Below are 18,912 nucleotides of genomic sequence, written 5' to 3' on the forward strand. Positions count from 1 at the left end.
GAGAATATTCTTTCAACGCCTGCAGAAGAAGCTACTGCTGTTAAAAGTGAAATCATTACTTGAACAGTCTCTAAATCCAAGCGCTTAAGTGACTTCCACCAGTTTACTGGTGTGACCTTCCTTAAAATATCTTCAGCAAACATATATTTCTTGAATGGTTCCCCCTTAGCTCTGAAGTTTATTATAGTTGGCATTAAAGATGGATGATTGCTGGATACCCATGTCATAGCTAACTCCTCTTCCTCAGCACTTAGGTTTTGACCCTGATATTGGATATTGACAATATTTGCCAAAAAATGAGCTGGAGTCAGTGCTTGTCCCATTCGTTTGTTTACTGCTTGTAATTTAATTCTGTCCATGTGTAGTTCTGTTTTTAAGTGTTCACTCAGTTCCTTCCAAATTTCAACAGCATCCGCAATAAAACAGCTATTTTTCTGTATTTTGTTTAAAGCTTGAGAGATGGGTTTCAGGAAGCTCAGCATATGTTCAACATTTCTCTTAAGCCCAATGTTGAGGATTTTGGCCGTGACAGTGCCATCTATTTTATCTCGATTTTCTTCACAAAGTGTCATCAGAATAGGCCAGTTTTTGATCTACTGCTCAAAACAGTCCACCACAGAGTTCCATCTAACATCTTGTGGGAGCGTTAGCTTGGTTCCACCCATCCTTTTCAGAGCTGCTGCAGCAAAATGATTATTACGGAAGTATTTAGCAATTTCAACAACATTAGCCTTTATTTCTGGAACACTTAAGTCTTTGGCTAAGAGGTGAAGTAAATGAGCACTGCAACCATATGTTATTAGCAGCTTTGTATTCCCTCCCTGCTCTTCTAAATCTCTTCTCGTCTTGGATACGTTTCCAGCATTGTCAGTGACCAAACTGCGTACTAGACATTTGAATTTTTGTTCACATGTCGTTACAGCTTTTACTGCCACTTCTTGTAAGTATTCTGCTGTGTGTGCATTTCCTGACGTATCAGTTGTTTGTGCAAGGAAGACTTTACCTTCTTCTGTTGTTATACAAGCACATACAATAGGATCATTGTGGGCATTACTCCACCCATCAATACTTAGGTTAACAATTTTACCCTCCAGAGCTGTTGCACATTGCTCCATTTCTCTGTCATACACTTGATCCAGCAGTTTACCTGCAACATCAGCTCTGCTGGGTGGACTGTATCCTGGTCTCAGTGACTGAACCATATTGATGAAATGTGGGTTCTCAGTCAGACGGAAAGAAGAGTTCGTTGCATAAATAAACTGGGCAATTTTTTCATCAATCAACTCTTTTTCTAATCTGCTAGTTCTTATCACAAACCTATCTATGGTGGTTCCAGGAGGTAAAGGTTTTTTCTTCCTTTTGGGTGATGGTGATATGTGGCTGTGGGTGTCTGATGATGATGATGCTGCTGCTAATGAAGCACTATCCTGGATGGATAACTCTGAAACTGTAGAACAGGATGATGGTGATCTTGGAGGTGGATAGTTTCCAGAATCCATGAATTCCCCTAAACAAAAAAAGTCAATGCTGTTATTTTATTGTTTATACAATTTCTGCTTATTGTACACAACACATCACTGCCCCTGCCCCAAAAGGAATATTTGTTTTTCTTCATAACTGTACCAAATGACAGTAACATGCAGTAATAATAAGAAATATAATTTTTCTCACACATGACAGTTCAGTCTTTAGAAATAGGATTCAATAAAAATGTTTACCAACCTGAAGATCCTGCCTGTTCAGAAGTGTTTCTTTGGTCATCTTCATCACCGAACTTCTCATGATGTTGCCTCATTCGCGCCACCAGGCCTTGCATCTTTGTTGCATCGTTTGCATTTTGCACGCATGCCTGCCTTACCGATAGGAGAAGGAGCTTCATTAAAATATTCCCAAACTGGGTCTCTTTTACGGCCTGCTGCCATTATAAGGAAAGAATGTAATAAACCTCAGATCGTACACACAAACAGATCCAGACTTGTCTGTCTGTGGCTATGCTGCAGTATTGTGCTCAAAGTTTCACTTTCATTTTCTTGTCTGCTTGCCCTTCCTCCTCCTCACACTTAGATTCACATTCTTCTTGTGTTGTGCAGATCTATTCCACTCCAAACAATCAGAAACATATTGTCTAACTTCTTGGACTTGGCACTGAAGGGGTTGATTCTGTATTCATAGGTTTGTAGAACAATAGGATTAAGGTCTTTTTCTCAACTCTGTTCATGTTGTAACATTTTTGCCGTGAAGAAGAGGCTGGGACCTCTGCGGAGTCAAATTCAGTTTTGAGAACTGCGTAAGTAAAGCGAGCGTCTGTGATAATATAGGAGAGAAACTGCCCACTAATCCTACAGAAACCTCTGGAAGAGCATGGCATTGTGAACGTTACACATATACAGCCTTTATTCTACTGAGTTAAACAACTCCGCTTTATCTCATCATGGAAGAACCAGGTAAAATATTTTCCTAAAAAAGCAGTTTATTGAGAAAAATCCGATTTAAATAAAAAAAAAAATCCGATTTAAATAAAAAAAATCCGTTTTTTTTTTGTTTTTTTTAAAAATCATTGATTTTTATCCACCCTGTTACTGATCAGTATTGTAGTATTCAGTCACTATGTGGTGGTAATATGTGGTCTTGACATGGTGCAGTGGTATTTGTTCCTTGTATGTGATATTATTCGATCACTGTGGTGGTAATTTGTGGTCTTGTCATGGTGCGGTGGTATTTGTCCCTTGTATGTAGTATTATTAGGTCACTATGTGGTCTGGTCATGGTGTGGTGGTATTTCTTCCTCTATGTGATATTATTGGTCTTGGTATAGTGGATTGTGTTGTGTATGGTGGTCATTTGTTCTCTCTGATATTAATTAGGAGAAGATTCTTCATTTCCATTAGAGTTTTAATGCTTTGTACACAGCGGCAAAGATGCACTTACAGGGGGTTTCCTGTGGAAAAAAGTAATCACCTCTCCACAGGATAAGTGATAACGTATTGATTGGTGGAGGTCTGACTGCTTGGACCCATTCAGCAAAATGTGGAACTTTTTATCCCCATTAGACTGGAGTGGCATGTCTGACTAGATCACTGATCCATTCATTCACTCTGTGGCTGCACTTGTTTTTTTCCGGAAGCCCCCAAGAGAATGAATGGAGCTGCGGTCAGAAATCCCACCTGTCGCTGCATTTTAAAATAGTGATAAAAGTGTCCTGTCAGGAATAAAACTTCCCCATTCTTCCGATCGGTGCAGTTTCTAATGGTCGGATCTAAGCGATCACCTATCCTGTGGAGCCCATGGATCGGTGATAACTTGTTTTAACCAAGAACCCCATTAATGTAAACTACCGTAATTGTACATCCCAGTTATTAGGGCACACGGTAGATGTGCAGCAGCCGCCGGTGTTTTACAGCCGATGCTCCACTATAATGACAGATATTTGCATATAGCTGTAGGGTGGGCCCCTAGAGTCCATTCCTCTGGTGGGCCCCAGACACCCTAGTCCGACGCTGATTGGGAGGTTTCTTCAATAAAATTCGATGTGTACTCTAACGGGTGATGACTTTTATGAGACTGACTGTCATTTGCACCAACCATTTATGAAAATCCGAGAAAAATATAATTTGCATAATTTGGAACATGGTATATATGTATGTTTTCATTAATATTTGAGCCCATGGATCCATTATAGGTCCATTTTGCAAGCTGGCGAGAAAATCTCGCTATACGGATGTCACACGGATGCTCACATGCGAGAAAATTGCATTCTCGCACTGCACACGGATGACATATGGATCACTGTTCAGGGAACATTTCTGCGATTCTCGTCCGTGTAAAACGGACCGATTTTTACTCCAGCCTTAGGACAATATCTGTGCACAAAATTATTGGGAGATTGTTCGTACACTGAAACATGGTGTCCTTATGTGTTCTGCTGGTGTTGGGGAGCTACATTTCATTTGAAGGTATTATGAATTCATAGATGTACTGCTCTGTATTGAAATAAAAGATGCTACCATCACTCCGTGCCCTTGTTAGACAAGCACTTTTCCAATATAACTAAGATCTAAAACAGACATGTGTTGCATTTTTGAAGAACAGGGTGAAAAGTCCCCTGATCTGAACCCAGTTTAACACCTATGGGGAGTTCTGAAGAGACAAGTTGAACGTTACCCAGCATCCGGGCTCTAAAAGAGGTTATTCGTGAAGAATGGAAAAAGATAGATGTTGCAATCTGTCGCCAACTTGTTCATTCCATGCCTAGAAGACTTGGTGCCGTTCTTAAAACTCATGAAGGTCATATAAAATACTAGATGTATAATTTGTCATGTGAGGTAATTTTATTTATGCATCAATTAATTTGAGTAAAACTGAAGATTTTGTAATGGAAGTTATATTGTAAATAGTGTTGAGCGATACCTTTCGATATCGGAAAGTATCGGTATCGGATTGGATCGGCCGATATTAAAAAAATATCGGATATCGCCGATACCGATACCCGATCCCAATGCAAGTCAATGGGACCAAAATATCGGAATTAAAATAAACCCTTTCTTTCCTTGTAGGTTCATTCTACATGAAGGAAAACAACAAAGAATAATGCAGGATGTATTTGGGGAGGTGGCGGAGACATTAAAGTCATAGAGGTTTAGCGCAATCAAATAGAATAGCCTTTTTTTTTTTTTTTTTTTAAAGTCGTTCGTAGTGACAAAGATATTGACTATGTAATTTTTTTTTTATTTTGTCAGATATTGATGTTTCACTATTCCACGCCCTTCCCCTTTTTTTTTTTTTTTTTTTTTTACTTTTCCCACACTTTCATCTTCATCATCCGCATCTTTGACATCAACTTTCTTCACCTTATTCATCTTCTTCATCTTCTACCTATTTTTTTTTTTTATTACATTCTAAATATTCATTTTATTCAACTATTATTATTCTTCCTATTCTACTTCTTCATCATATTATCATTTGTGACAGGCATTCCCGTAGTTGTTATCTATAAAAGTTTGAAGATTACACCTTCTGTTCTGCCAGTCACAAAAGTTACATTTGTCCGCGTTCAGTTTGGCCTGCAGCATCAGGCTTTATCCAGGGGCACCACGAGGAGGAACGGACTCACTCCCATACACTGCTTAGTCTTCTTCTGCATATAATTTAGATAATATCTTTTGCTCTGATATTAAGTGTTATGCTTAATGTTCTTCTGCTCTTTGTTCTGCAGCCTCTTGTTCTTCTGCTTCTCGGTCTTCCATGTCGTCGTCTCCGCCGTCGTCGTCTCCGCCGTCGTCGTCTCCGCCGTCGTCGTCATCGGGGTGGTCTTCCGGGTCGTCGACTTTAGGGTCTTCAACTTGGAAATGTAGCAGAAGGTACAAGAAGGCTGAGAAAATGCCAAGAACCAGCTGATGGAACTGGAACTCGGATGGCTACCCGAAGGTTCAAGAGCCTATGGAACTACCGAGGACCAGCTGACGTTACTGGAACCCGGTTACTAAGCAGGAGGTACCCGTGCTAAAATGCACTACCAAGGACCGCCTGACGTTGGCGGAGCTCGGATACCCAGAAGGAGGCACCTAAGCCAAAGGCTCTGCCCGGAACCAGCTGACGGTACTGGAACCAGGATGGGGAGCAGAAGGTACAAGAGCAAAAGACACTGCCGAGAACCAGCTGACGGTGCTGGAACCAGGATGTGGACCAGGAGGTCCACAGGAGAGGAGAGAACAGCTAGGCCGCGAGGCAGCCGCAGTTACCGAACCCCAACAGTCCTACAGGGGGAGCTTGGCCTACTGGCACTACAGAACCAGCCTTGACTATCAATTCACGCAGCCCACATAGGAAGCTCCTAAACTGGAGGCACCCTGGAGTTGGCTAACCCGACCGCAACACGACGGGGCAAGCATAGGCGTCTCAGTGAGTTTGACAGTCCCCGGAAACAGCTGACGGTGCTGGAACCAGGCTGGGCATGAGGGAGTACCCGTGACAAAAAACACTGCCGAGAACCAGCTGGCGGTGCTGGAACCCGGATGCGTTGCCTATTAAAGATTGTCTTCTTAGAGCCCCAACTAGCGGTGTTGGAGCAAAGGGTAAGCAGGGGGAGCAGAGTGTAGGCCGAAGCCTGCACTGGAGGCAGCTTTGTGTCTGCGTTGCGTTTGCAGGACACTTTGCCGGCTACACAGTGGGGGAACAGCTGGCGTTGCTGAACCCCACTGACACAATGGCGGGTGTTTTTCTCTGTGCAGCTAGCACTTCCGGGCAAAAACTTGCGGTGTTAGAGCCCAGGGGCAGAAGGAGGAGGAGAGGAGCAGAGTGTAGGCCAAAGCCTAGTTGAACCAATTTCAAAGGAAACCTTTAACCCCCCCCTCAGGTGTTGCAAGGTACAAGAGCCACACCTTGTGCAGCATTAATGCTGCACAAGTCAAAGGTTGCTCTATTAATTTTGCTCCTTGCACACGCTGAATAAAACACGTACACTATTTAGCCCATTATACTGTCAAACAGTAGTGGAGGCGTGACTTGTCTTTTTAAGGAGACGCAGCACAGGTGTCAAATTTTACACCTAGATGCTGGGCGCAAATTCCTGAGCGTTGTTATGTGCTGTACAGGAGTCTGCGCTATTGTGATCCCTTGGCCATGCGCTGTGAGCGCTGCCTGTCTTCTGACCTCATTTCATGTTGGCCGGTGCGGTTAGCAATGGCCATGAATCCCAGGCCCGCAGTGTGTTTTCAAAAAATCACACTGCGTGGCTGGGATTCGTGGCCTTGTGCATTAAATATGTTTGCCGCTCACACATGTCCTTACACCTGCTTCAGACTGGGCGGCCTCAGCTGATCCCTTATCGCCTACCACGGCCATGAGGCCGCACAGTCAGAAGAAGGCGGAAGGAGATGAGTTAAGACAGGCGAACATATGCACTGCACATGCCCATCAATCACACCCTCGCAGCCAAAATATATGAGACAACGAGGGGGGTTGTGTCGGGCAGGGCGGACGCACAGGCACAGGCAGCCAACCAATGATGTCAGAAGACGGGCAGCGCTACCAAGGGTGGTGCTGCGTACCATTAGAAAGGAAAGTCACACCTCAGGGACAGTGGAATGGTCTCAATGAGACACATTTTGTACGTGTTGAGTTCCACGTTGGCAAGGAGAAAAAGTCAGCCACCTTGTACAAATGCAGCATTACTGCTGTACAAGGTAGCTGTTATACATAGAAACACCTTGGGGTGGGTGGCAGGGTCCCTTTAATTTCAGTTCATGTGCCTGCGTGGCGTTTGCAGGTCACGTTGCCGGCTACACAGCAGGGGAACAGCTGGCGGTGCTGAACCCCACTAACACATTGGCTGGTGATTTTCTCTGTGCAGCTAGCACTTCCGGGCGAAAACTAGCGGTGTTTGAGCCCAGGGGCAGCAGGAGGAGGAGAGGAGCAGAGTGTAGGCTGAAGCCTGCACTGGTGGCAGCTTTTGGTCGGTTGTGCCAGCGTGGCATGTGCTGGACACGTTGCCGACTACACAGCAGGGGAACAGCTGGCGGTGCTGAACCCCACTGACACATCAGCTAGTGTTTTTTCTGTGTAGACAACACTTCCAGGTGGCAACTGACAGTGTTGAAACCCAGGGAATCAAAGAGGAGCAGACTGTAGGCCGAAGCCTGCAGTGGAGCAAGTTGAAAGGGAACCTTTAACCCCCCCCCCCCCCCCCCCAGGCATTTGTTGCTGAAAGAGCCATCTTGTACAGCAGTAATACTGCACATGGAAAATGGTGGCTCCTAAAATTATGCTCCTTGCAAACGCTGAAGTACACACTCATATAATGTGTCCCCTCACACCGTCAAACCGTCCCGGAAGTGGGACTTTCCTTTGTAATGTGACACAGCACAGCCGTCATTCCAACCCCCTTGGTGCCGTGCGCCACCTCCTCAACGTTGTTTGGTTCTGTCACGGAGCCCGCGCTGTAATGTTATCCCTTGGCCATGCACAGTTAGCGGTGCCCGTCTTCTGACATCATTTAGGTGTCAGGCTGGCAGTGCCTGTGCGTCCAAGCTGCCCGAGATCCAACCTCGCAGTGTCATCTAATGTAATCCCACTGCGGGCCAGGGATCCATGGGCATGCGCAGTGGATATCATCGCCTCTCACTCACCTCCTTCCTGCTTCTTCAGACTGTGCGGCGTCACGGCCGTGGCATGCTATTAGGGATCAGCTGACGACGCCTAGTCTGAAGAAGCGTGAAGAAGGGGAGTGAGAGGCTAGTATATGCACTGCGCATGGCCATGGATACCAGGCCCACTGTGGGATCACATTAGACGACACTGCGAGGTGGGATTTCGGGCAGCGTGGACGCACAGGCGCAGCCAGGACGACAACAAATGATGTCAGAGGACGGGCAGCGCAAACTGTGCATGGCCAAGGGATAACATAACAGCGCAGGGTCCATGACGGAATCAAACAACGCTAAGGAGGCAGCGCACGGTGCCAAGGGGGTAGCAATGACGGCTGTGCTGCGTCACATTACAAAGGAAAGTCCCACCTCCGGGACGGTTCGACGGTGTGAGGGGACACATTACATGAGTGTGTAGTTCAGCGTTTGCAAGGAGCATAATTTCAAGAGCGACCTTTTCCTTGTGCAGTATTAGTGCTGCACAAGGTGGCTCTTTCAGTAACAAACGCCTGGGGGGGGGGGGGGACAGGTCCCCTTACATTTTAGTTGTGCCAGCGTGGCGGTCGCATGACACGTTGCCGGATACACAGCTGGGGATCAGCTGACGTTACTGAACCCCAATAACAGAGGAGCGACTGTTGACTGTGCAGACAGCACTTCCAGGCACCAACTGGCGGTGTTAGAGCCCAGGGACAGCAGGAGGAGCAGATTGGAGGTATTGCCGCACACACAGCTGGGGATCAGCTGACGTTACTGAACCCCAATAACAGAGGAGCGACTGTTGACTGTGCAGACAGCACTTCCAGGCACCAACTGGCGGTGTTAGAGCCCAGGGACAGCAGGAGGAGCAGAGGAACAGTGTAGGCCGAAGCCTGATTGGAGCAAGTTGAAAGGGAACCTTTAACCCCCCCCCCCCCCAAGACGTTTGTAGCTGAAAGAGCCATCTTGTGCAGCACTAAGGATGCAAAAGGAAAAGGTTGCTCTTTTAATTATGCTCCTTGCAAACACAGAAGTAAACACTAAAAATGTGTCCCCTTATACCGTTAAACCGTCCCGGAGGTGGGAATTTCCTTCGTAATGGGACGCAGCACAGCTGTCATTCCTATCCCCTTGGTGCCGTGCGCTGCCTCCTCAGCGTTGTTTTAAGCTGTCACGGAGCCTGCGCTGTTCTGTTATCCCTTGGCCATGCCCAATTAGCGCTGCCTGTCTTCTGACATAATTTGGTGTCAGGCTGTCAGTGCCTGTGCGTCCACGCTGCTCCAGATCTCACCTCGCAGTGTCGTCTATTGTAATCCCACTGCGGGCCTTGGATCCATGGACATGCACAGTGCATATCCTCGACTCTCACTCCCCTCCTTCCCTCTTCTTCAGACTGTGCGGCGTCACGGCCGTGGCATGCTATTAGGGATCTGCTGACGGCGCACAGTCTAAAGAAGGCGGAGGGAGATGGGCGAGAGCCCGAGGTGAAGATATGCACTGCGCATGCCCATGGATCCCAGGCTCGCAGTGTGATTCAATCAGAAGACACTGCGAGGCGGGTTCTCGGGCAGTGCGGGCGCACAGGCGCAGCCATCCTGACACCAAATTATGTCAGAAGACAGGCAGCGCAAACTGGCCATGGCCAAGGGATAACAGAACAGCGCAGGCTCCGTGACAGCTTAAAACAACGCTGAGGAGGCAGCGCACGGCACCAAGGGGGTAGGAATGACGGCTGTGCTGCGTCACATTATGAAGGAAAGTCCCAGCTCCGGGACGGTATAACGGTATCAGTGAACACATTTTATAAGTGTTAAGTTCTGCGAGTGCAAGGAGCTAAACTAAAAGAGCTACCTTTTCCTTGTGCAACATTACTGCTGCACAAGATGGCTCTTTCAGTAACAAACGCCGGGGGGGTGGGGGGCAGGTTCCCTTACATTTAGGTTGTTGTGCCAGCGTGGCGGTCGCAGGACACATTGCCGGCTACACAGCTGGGGATCAGCTGACGTTACTGAAACCCAATAACACTGGGTCGTATGTTTAGACTTGCAGCCTGCACTTCTGAGCCGCAACTGGCGGTGTTGGAGCCCAGGAATAGCAGTTCAGGTGGTAGAAAGATGAACACATCAGGAGACCTGGATGACACCCAATTACTTAATCAGGCAGAGGAGTGGCAAATTCCTGCGAGATCCAGGCCTGGTTCATTTTCAGGAAAGTAAGCCGGTCAACGTTATCGGAGGATAGTCGCATGCGACGGTCTGTTAGTACACCACCTGCGGCACTAAAGACACGTTCCGATAAGACACTAGCTGCAGAGCAAGCCAGCACCTCCAATGTATACTGGCTTAGCTCTGGCCATGTATCCAGCTTAGAGACCCAAAACTTGAACGGGGAAGAGCCGTCTGGGAGTACACTAAGAGGGCAAGCCATGTAGTCTGTCACCATCTGACGGAGCCGTTGCCTCCTGCTGACTGGAGCCGCCGATGATGGTGTAGACATTTGGGGCAGGCACACAAAAGTTTTCCACAGTCGTGCCATACTTGGCTTGCCTTGGGCAGAGGCACTGCTTCTGCTCCCTCTTTGTGCAGAGCCTCCTCCTCCACTGCCTCGATGCACTGAGCTGCTTTGTAAAGCACTAGCAGCACTCCTCTCAGTTGGACTGGAGAAGATGATGGAATTCACCAGTGTGTCGTGGTACTCCCGCATTTTACGCTCCCGGGTCAACGCTGGGATGAGGTTTTGGACATTGTCACGGTAGCGAGGATCGAGGAGGGCGTACACCCAATAATCAGGCACGTTGACAATGTGGTCGATGCGGCGGTCGTCTCTCAGGCACTGCAACATGAACTCAACCATGTGCTGCAGACTGCCAACTGGCCCAGAAACGCTGTCCCCTGCTTGAGACATGATCTCTGCCCGCTCTTCATCACCCCACCCCCGCTGTACACACTGACCACTGGACAATGGTGGAACTCCCTCCTCTGGACGTAGCTCTTCCTCGTCCATTGACTCCTCCTCATCCTCCTCACAAAGGGTCCCCTGCCGACCCCTTTGTGAGGAACCACGTGGCGCTGACTGTCCAGAACCTGATGGAAAAGGTGACTCCTCATCCTCCACCTCTTCCACATCATCCCTTATCCCTTGCAGGGTTTCTTGAAGCAAGCAGATAAGGGGGACAGTCATGCTGACTAGTGCATCATCTGCACTTGCCATCCGCGTGGAATAATCAAAAGGACGCAAAACCTGGCAGACGTCCTTCATAGTGGCCCACTCTGTGGTTGTGAAGTCTGAGCGGCGCTGACTGCGACTTTTTTGCGCCTGATGCAGCTGGTACTCCATTACTGCTTGCTGCTGCTCACACAACCGCTCCAACATATGTAACGTGGAATTCCACCTGGTAGGTAGGTCACATATGATGCGATGTTCAGGAATGCGAAACCGACGTTGCAGAGCAGCAATGCGGGATCTTGCCAAGCTGGAACGCCGCAAGTGAGCACACTCTAGGCGGGCCTTGTGCAGAAGTGCATCAAGATCCGGATAGTCCCTCAGAAAACTCTGCACAACCAAATTGAGCACATGTGCCAGACATGGGATGTGAGTGAGGTTGCCAAGGCCTAAAGCTGCCACCAGATTTCAGCCATTGTCACACACTACCATGCCTGGCTGGAGATTCGCTGGCACAAACCACACATCGCTCTCCTGCTTTAGGGCATTCCAGAGCTCCTGCGCTGTGTGGCTTCGATTCCCCAAAGAAACTAATTTCAAGACGGCCTGCTGACGTTTGGCCACGGCTGTGCTCATGTCAGTCGTAACAGGTAAACGTTCACGGGTCCATGTGGAGGTGGACTGTGACGGATCCTGCAGCGAGGAATCTGAGGAACTTGTGTATGAGGAGGAGTCAATGCGTACAGACTGGATTCCTGCAATCCTTGGAGTGGGCAGGACACATCCTGCGCCACTCGCACGGTCTGTACCCGGCTCAACAACATTAACCCAATGGGCAGTGACGGAAAGGTATCGCCCCTGTCCATGTTGACTGGTCCACGCATCGGTGGTGAGGTGGACCTTGCTACTGACGGCGTTCAGTAGCGCATGTTTGATTTGTCCCTCCACATGCTTGTGCAGGGCAGGGACAGCTTGCCTGCTGAAGTAAAAGCAGCTGGGCACCTGGTACTGTGGGACTGCCAATGCCATCAAGTCACGGAAGCTGTCAGTCTCCACCAGCCTGAATGAGAGCATTTCCAGGGACAGAAGTTTGGCAATGCCTGCATTCAGAGCCTGTGCTCGGGGGTGGTTTGCCGAGAATGCCCGCCTTTTCTCCCATACCTGTACTACCGATGGCTGTAGACTAGGCTGGGAGTGTGAGGATGACTGGGAACGTGGTGCTGTGGGTGGAATTACACTAGGTCTCTGGACAACAGTGCCAGAGGTTCTTCTATGGCGATCGAAGGAGGAAGCCGAACCAGCTGTGCGTGAGCTGGAGGAAGAAGCAACACGAGCTGAAGAGGTGGTAGCTGCCACTGCTGGTTGGCCTACGTCTTCAGTGTGTTTTTGGAACTCCACCGCGTGCCTGGTCCGCACATGTTTCCACATATTTGTGGTATTGAGGTTGCTGACACTTTTACCTCTTTTTACTTTCTGATGACACAGCTTGCAAAACAAATGTCATCTGCAACTGTGTCAAAAAAGGACCAGGCACTGCAAGTCTTGGGAGCGCCCTTTTTGGCTTTTGAAAGAGACAGGCTCCTAACTGGTGCCAAAGTGGAGGCTACAGGCTCCGTAGTCTTCCCCCTCCCTCTCCCTCTTTGGCCCGTTAGGGGAATCTCTTCCTCTGAGCTGCTCCCACCACCTTCCTGTTCCCCATGCCACGATGGGTCAAGGACCTCATCATCTCCACTACCCTCTGCCACCAAGTGCTCCTCCTGGGTAGTCTCGGCAGCACAGTACGCACCAGAAAGCGGCACCTGAGTTTCATCATCAGATGCGTACTGCGCTGTGGTCACCGCAGGCACTGACCCACCCGCCTCTTCAGAGTCAGAGAGACAAAGCTGTTGGGCATCACTGCACACTGCCTCTTCTTCCATTTCTCCAATACTGCTTGGCTGGCCCCCTGTTTCCAAGCCAAGAGATTCAGAGAACAGAAGTAGAGACTGCTCCTGTCCTGGGCTCTCTGACTGCCTGGCCAATTTGGCAGGTGGTGAAGAGACAGATGGCTGCTCTCCAGTGGTCTGTGCCTGAGAGGATGTGGCACTAATTGAAGTCGATGCGTTAGCTGCCATCCATCCGACAACGGCTTCAATTTGATCTTCACGCAGCAGTGGTGCACGGCGCTCTCCGACAAAGCTGCGCATGAAGGACTGTTCCCTGCTGAAACTGGGTGATGGTGAGTCCCCGGTGCCAGCAGCAGGCACAGAATCACCACGTCCTCTCCCTGCTCCTCTCCCTGCTCCACGCCCACGCCCACGACCCTTACTCCCTGCCCTCTTCATCTTGGTTGACAGATAAAGATAAGCAGAAAAGTACTAAGGCCTTAGTGTGCTTATTCCTGAAATGCTCCTGCTAACAGGTGTAAGAAACACTAATGTTGTAAAGTGTGGACTAGACTTTATTATTGATAAAATGTGGCCTACACAAGTGTTAAGTGGTGTTTGGTGAACTTTCCTTTTTTTTTTTTTGTGCAGATCGGGCTACAGAGCGAGTTTAAATCACACGGAGACCGTGCAGACAGCCGTAAACGGCGCTGCAAGGCCCAAAAACCCTCCTCTAGGTTATCCTATGTAGTGTTTTTCCACTATTTAGCTGGAGACTGGTGGAAAGACACTAATAGGAAATTGTTTACAAAATTTTCAACAGGCTGCACTAGTTGAAAAAAAGGAAAAGTTATTTAACGGTATGAAGCAGTGACAAACCCTGAGCTGAATACAACGGGCTGTCGCTGCACACAGACTACAGGGCGAGCTGCGCTCACACGGAGACCGTGCAGACAGCCGTAAACGGTGCTGCAAGGCCCAAAAACCCTCCTCTAGGTTATCCTATGTAGTGTTTTTCCACTATTTAGCTGGAGACGGGTGGAAAGACACTAATAGGAAATTTTAGAAAAAATGTGCAGCAGGCTGCACTATGAGCAAAAAAGGACAATGGATAGAACTGTGTGAGGCAGTGTGAACCCCCCCTGAGCTGAATACAACCTGGTATATGGCTGCACACAGACTACAGAGTGAGCTGCACACACACACACACACACACACACACACACACACACACACACACACACACACACACACACACACACACACACACACACTGAGACCTTGCAGAATGCTGTTAAAACAGCGCGGCAAGAGCAAGGTGAACTGAACAGTGAACACAGCGTTTGCTAAATTAGCCTTGGAAAAGCAAAATAAAGCAATTAGCTATCTCAACTGGCCCTCAGTTAGAACACAGCGTCCTGTCCCTAACTGAAATCACAGCAGAGTGAGCGCAAAATGGCGGCAGCGTTTTTTATAGTGCAGAGTGACATCATTTCAGCAGCCAATCACAGCCTTGCCAGTACTTAAATGCCCACCATGCTAAACAGGATGTGCCCACACTTCCATTCATTCCTCATTGGCTGCTGCGTTCAGTTTGAATTCTGGGAACTTCCGATTCCGGTATCCGATACGTGGGAAGTATCGGAATTCGGTATCGGAATTCCGATACCGCAAGTATCGGCCGATACCCGATACTTGCGGTATCGGAATGCTCAACACTAATTGTAAACCTTACTTTTGTTTATGGGTTAAACAATATTTTATGAAAACCCAGTCTTGTCAACCTTTTGAAATGAGTTCTTTTTCCCATTTAGTGAATTTCCATAGAAAGAAGCAGAATACTCAGAAGAGCAAAAGGAATAAAGTCAAAGATAAAAACAGGCCACTTGTGACCTGGTGGTAGGTTTTCTTTGTTTCATTACTAATTTGTACATGTAGGTTACTGCTCAACTATGAAACTCCTAGCAAATTCAGTGTATCGTATATACTCGTGTATAAGCCAAGTTTTTCAGCACATTTTTTTTGTGCTGAAAACGCCCCCCTCGGGATATAAATGAGTCATTGTCCCAGAAGCCGACGGGGGAGGGGAAGCGGCAGAGCAGCTGGTCACAGGAGGCTGGAGCCGACGGCTAACGCTGTAACTGTGCCCGCTGCTAAAGAGAAATTAATATTCACTGCACTGGCAATGAATGGCAACCTCCTACTTGCTTTCCCTGCGAGCCCTCGCAGCATCCTGTTCCAGCTCTCAGCAGCTCCTGGGACCAAGCGATCACGTATCTCTGGTGAGTGGAGAGAGGTGAATATTCTTTACCTTAATGTGCAGGGACATGTGATTGCTTGGCCACAGGAGCTGCTGGGAGCGGGAAAAGGATGCTGCGAGGGCGCACGGGGAAGGTAAGTAGTTGTGTAAATTTTTTTTTTTTTTTTTATGCTTTTCTCATGGGGGTGGGGGAGGGGGTCATGCATTCAAGGATAGGGATGAGGAACCATGCATTCAAGGACAGGGATGAGGGGGCAATGCATACAAGGACAGGGATGGGGTGCCATGCATACCAGGACAGGGATGAGGAGCCATTCATACAAGTATAGATATGAGGGGACAATGCATACAAGGACAGGGATGGGGAGCCATGCATACAAGGACAGGGATGAGGAATGCAAGGATTTGGATGAGGTGACAATGCATACCTGGCTTATACCAGTCAATGCGTTTTCCCAGTTTTTCGTGGCCAAATTAGGTGCCTCGGCTTATACCTCGGGTCGACATATATACGATAAGTCAGTTGCCTATTGTAAATGGCCGCTCAGCTGTGTAGAAATAATGTGCAATCATTTTACCCTGAATTTCTAATAATTCATCTTTAAAGTCACATTGACTTGCAATGTGGAAACCTACTCTCTGACCACCAAAGCACAAGCATCTTGTTTTTACCAAACCTAGTATTTTTTAACTTTGTAAAAGTTTTACATGTAGAATTTAATTTATTTTTCAGTGGTGAGAAATCCTCAGGAAAATGACCGAAGTAATTCCCAGTGATCCCATTGGTCGACGGATAATTTGTGATGGAGAATATGCAACTGTCCAATTTGTTGGATTGGTGCCACCTACACCAGGTATACCAGAATATCATAAACTGAAAAAACATTTCATTATACAATTGTCACAGATCCCTTCTCCGTGGTGTCACTTAATTGTCACGTGCCTGCTCTCACACGTGACTTGGGGTTGTGCCTGCAAGGGTTAATCTATCTCCCCACTCTCAGTCCCAGTATTCAACCTCTGTCTTATGCTGTAATGGGAGCATAAATCATACACCGACCCAGGCCACACACGCGCTCATACGCGCTGCCACCACTCATCGAATACACAGGCGATGAGTCCTGGAAGTAATAATACTAATAAAAATATGTCTATCACTCATAAGGCTCACACACCTTTTGGCTATGGATTCTTTAGAACATTCAAGGTTCAACTTGTTAAAGTTTTATACTTTAATAGCAAAAAGTTCAATGCTTACAATAAGAAAAAGGTATAAAAATATGATAATAAAAAGACATACAACTTATGCAAACAATGTCAAAATAAACAGAAGAAAACTTACAGAAATCATCTAACTGGTAGTTTGCTTTCTGCTCCCTGAGGGGGAGCTGTCTGCAGCCTGTTGTGAATTCTGTGGCAGAGCTCCCTCCTGTGGTCACAAGTGGTACTTCGGCTGATTCTCTCTATGAGCTTCCGTTGGTGGAGGAGAGTGGTACTGCGGCTCCTGAGTTTCCTTCCTCAGGTGATGTGGTGAAGTCGTTAGGTGCTGCTCTATTTAACTCCACCTAGTGCTTTGATCCTGGCCTCCAGTCAATGTTCTAGTATTGGACCTGTTTCCTCCTGGATCGTTCCTGTGGCCTGCTGCTCTGCATAGCTAAGTTCTGCTTTTGCTATTTTGTTTGCTGTTTTTTTCTGTCCAGCTTGCTTGTTTGTTTTTTCTTGCTTGCTGGAAGCTCTGGGACGCAGAGGGTGTACCTCCGTGCCGTTAGTTCGGTACGGAGGGTCTTTTTGCCCCCTTTGCGTGGTCGTTTGTAGGGTTTTGTGTTGACCGCAAAGTTACCTTTCCTATCCTCGCTCTGTTCAGAAAGTCGGGCCTCACTTTGCTTAATCTATTTCATATCTATGTTTGTCTTTTCATCTTAACTCAGTCATTATATGTGGGGGCTGCCTTTTCCTTTGGGGTATTTCTCTGAGGCAAGGTAGGCTTATTTTCTATCTTCAGGCTAGCTAGTTTCTCAGGCTGTGCCGAGTTGCATAGGGAGCGTTAGGCGCAATCCACGGCTGCCTCTAGTGTGGTTGGAGAGGATTAGGGATTGCGGTCAGCAGAGTTCCCACGGCTCAGAGCTCGTTCTATGTTTTTGGGTTATAGTCAGGTCACTGTATGTGCTCTGACTTCATTTTCCATTGTGGTACTGAATTACCTTATCATAACAGCAGCCTAAATGTATATCTTTGGTCTCAGGTCAGGTTTCTAGACCGGCCTCCCAAGTTAATATCATAATTGCGGTCTGTTTGATTGGGCACAGCCGCTCTACTAATGAATATATTATTTCTCTTGTGGAGAGGTTCTCAGGGATAGATTACCTCAGGCCTCAATTTAGCATCTCCCCTCCAAGACCTCAGAGGTGTCATGTGTTCCTTTGTTCTTGGCCTCAGCCAGACCTCCTGGTGAGATCTGGAGACAGAATCTCTACTATTTCCAAGGAAGTACCTATTAACACCTAGGTGTGACTTGCCTTCAGGACAGGTGTTACATTATCACCAGTCACACATATAACCCTAGACATATGTATGTGTATGTATATATATATATTCATATTTCACCACACCTCCTGTTGTGAATTCTGTGGCCAAGCTCCCTCCTGTGGTCGTGAGTGGTACTTCGGCTGGTTCGGTCTATGAGCTTCCTTTGGTGGATGAGAGTGGTACTGCGGCTTCTGAGTTTCCTTCCTCAGGTGATGAGGTTAAGTCGTTAGGTGCTGCTCTATTTAACTCCACCTGGTGCTTTGATCCTGGCCTCCAGTCAATGTTCTAGTATTGGTCTTGCTTCCTCCTGGATCGTTCCTGTGGCCTGTCTATCCCGCATTAGCTAAGTTCTGCTTGTGTTTCTTTTGTTTGCTATATTTTCTGTCCAGCTTGCTATATTGGTTTTTCTTGCTTGCTGGAAGCTCTGAGACGCAGAGGGAGCACCTCCGTACCGTTAGTCGGTGCGGAGGGTCTTTTTGCCCCTCTGCGTGGTTGTTTGTAGGTTTTTGTGTTGACCGCAAAGCTATCTTTCCTATCCTCGGTCTATTCAGTAAGTCGGGCCTCACTTTGCTAAATCTATTTCATCTGTGTTTGTATTTTCATCTTTACTCACAGTCATTATATGTGGGGGGCTGCCTTTTCCTTTGGGGAATTTCTCTGAGGCAAGGTAGGCTTATTTTTCTATCTTCAGGGCTAGTTAGTTTCTCAGGCTGTGCCGAGTTGCATAGGGAGCGTTAGGCGCAATCCACGGCTACCTCTAGTGTGGTGTGATGGGATTAGGGATTGCGGTCAGCAGAGTTCCCACGTCTCAGAGCTCGTCCTATGTTTTTGGTAATTGTCAGGTCACTTTGTGTGCTCTGAACTTCAAGGTCCATTGTGGTTCTGAATTATCTGTTCATAACAACCTCCCTCCTTATGAACGTGCATGGGGGTTGACTTACAGGTCAGCTCCCAATCACGTATCTAGTTCTGCCCCATC

General features: G+C 47.5%; 1 protein-coding gene across 8 annotated transcripts in view; it reads left to right on the forward strand.

Moving 5' to 3' along the window:
* Window positions 1–18,912, forward strand: part of TBCE (tubulin folding cofactor E) — a 359,490-nt gene that overhangs the window by 26,036 nt on the left and 314,542 nt on the right. For 6 of the 8 annotated variants that reach the window (XR_011321965.1, XR_011321966.1, XR_011321967.1 and 3 more), the window contains exons 2-3: window positions 14,962–15,046; window positions 16,141–16,261. Coding sequence is in view for 4 of the 8 variants with exons in the window: in XM_069769489.1 (XP_069625590.1) it covers window positions 16,162–16,261 (100 nt within the window). In the remaining 4 variants the exon portion in view is untranslated. Of the gene's footprint in view, window positions 1–4,303; window positions 4,323–14,961; window positions 15,047–16,140; window positions 16,262–18,912 lie in introns of those variants that run through there. The other 2 variants (XM_069769490.1, XM_069769491.1) reach the window with 2 other exon arrangements.

This window comes from Ranitomeya imitator, chromosome 5, assembly GCF_032444005.1.
Source record: "Ranitomeya imitator isolate aRanImi1 chromosome 5, aRanImi1.pri, whole genome shotgun sequence".
Classification (NCBI taxonomy): domain Eukaryota; kingdom Metazoa; phylum Chordata; class Amphibia; order Anura; family Dendrobatidae; genus Ranitomeya; species Ranitomeya imitator.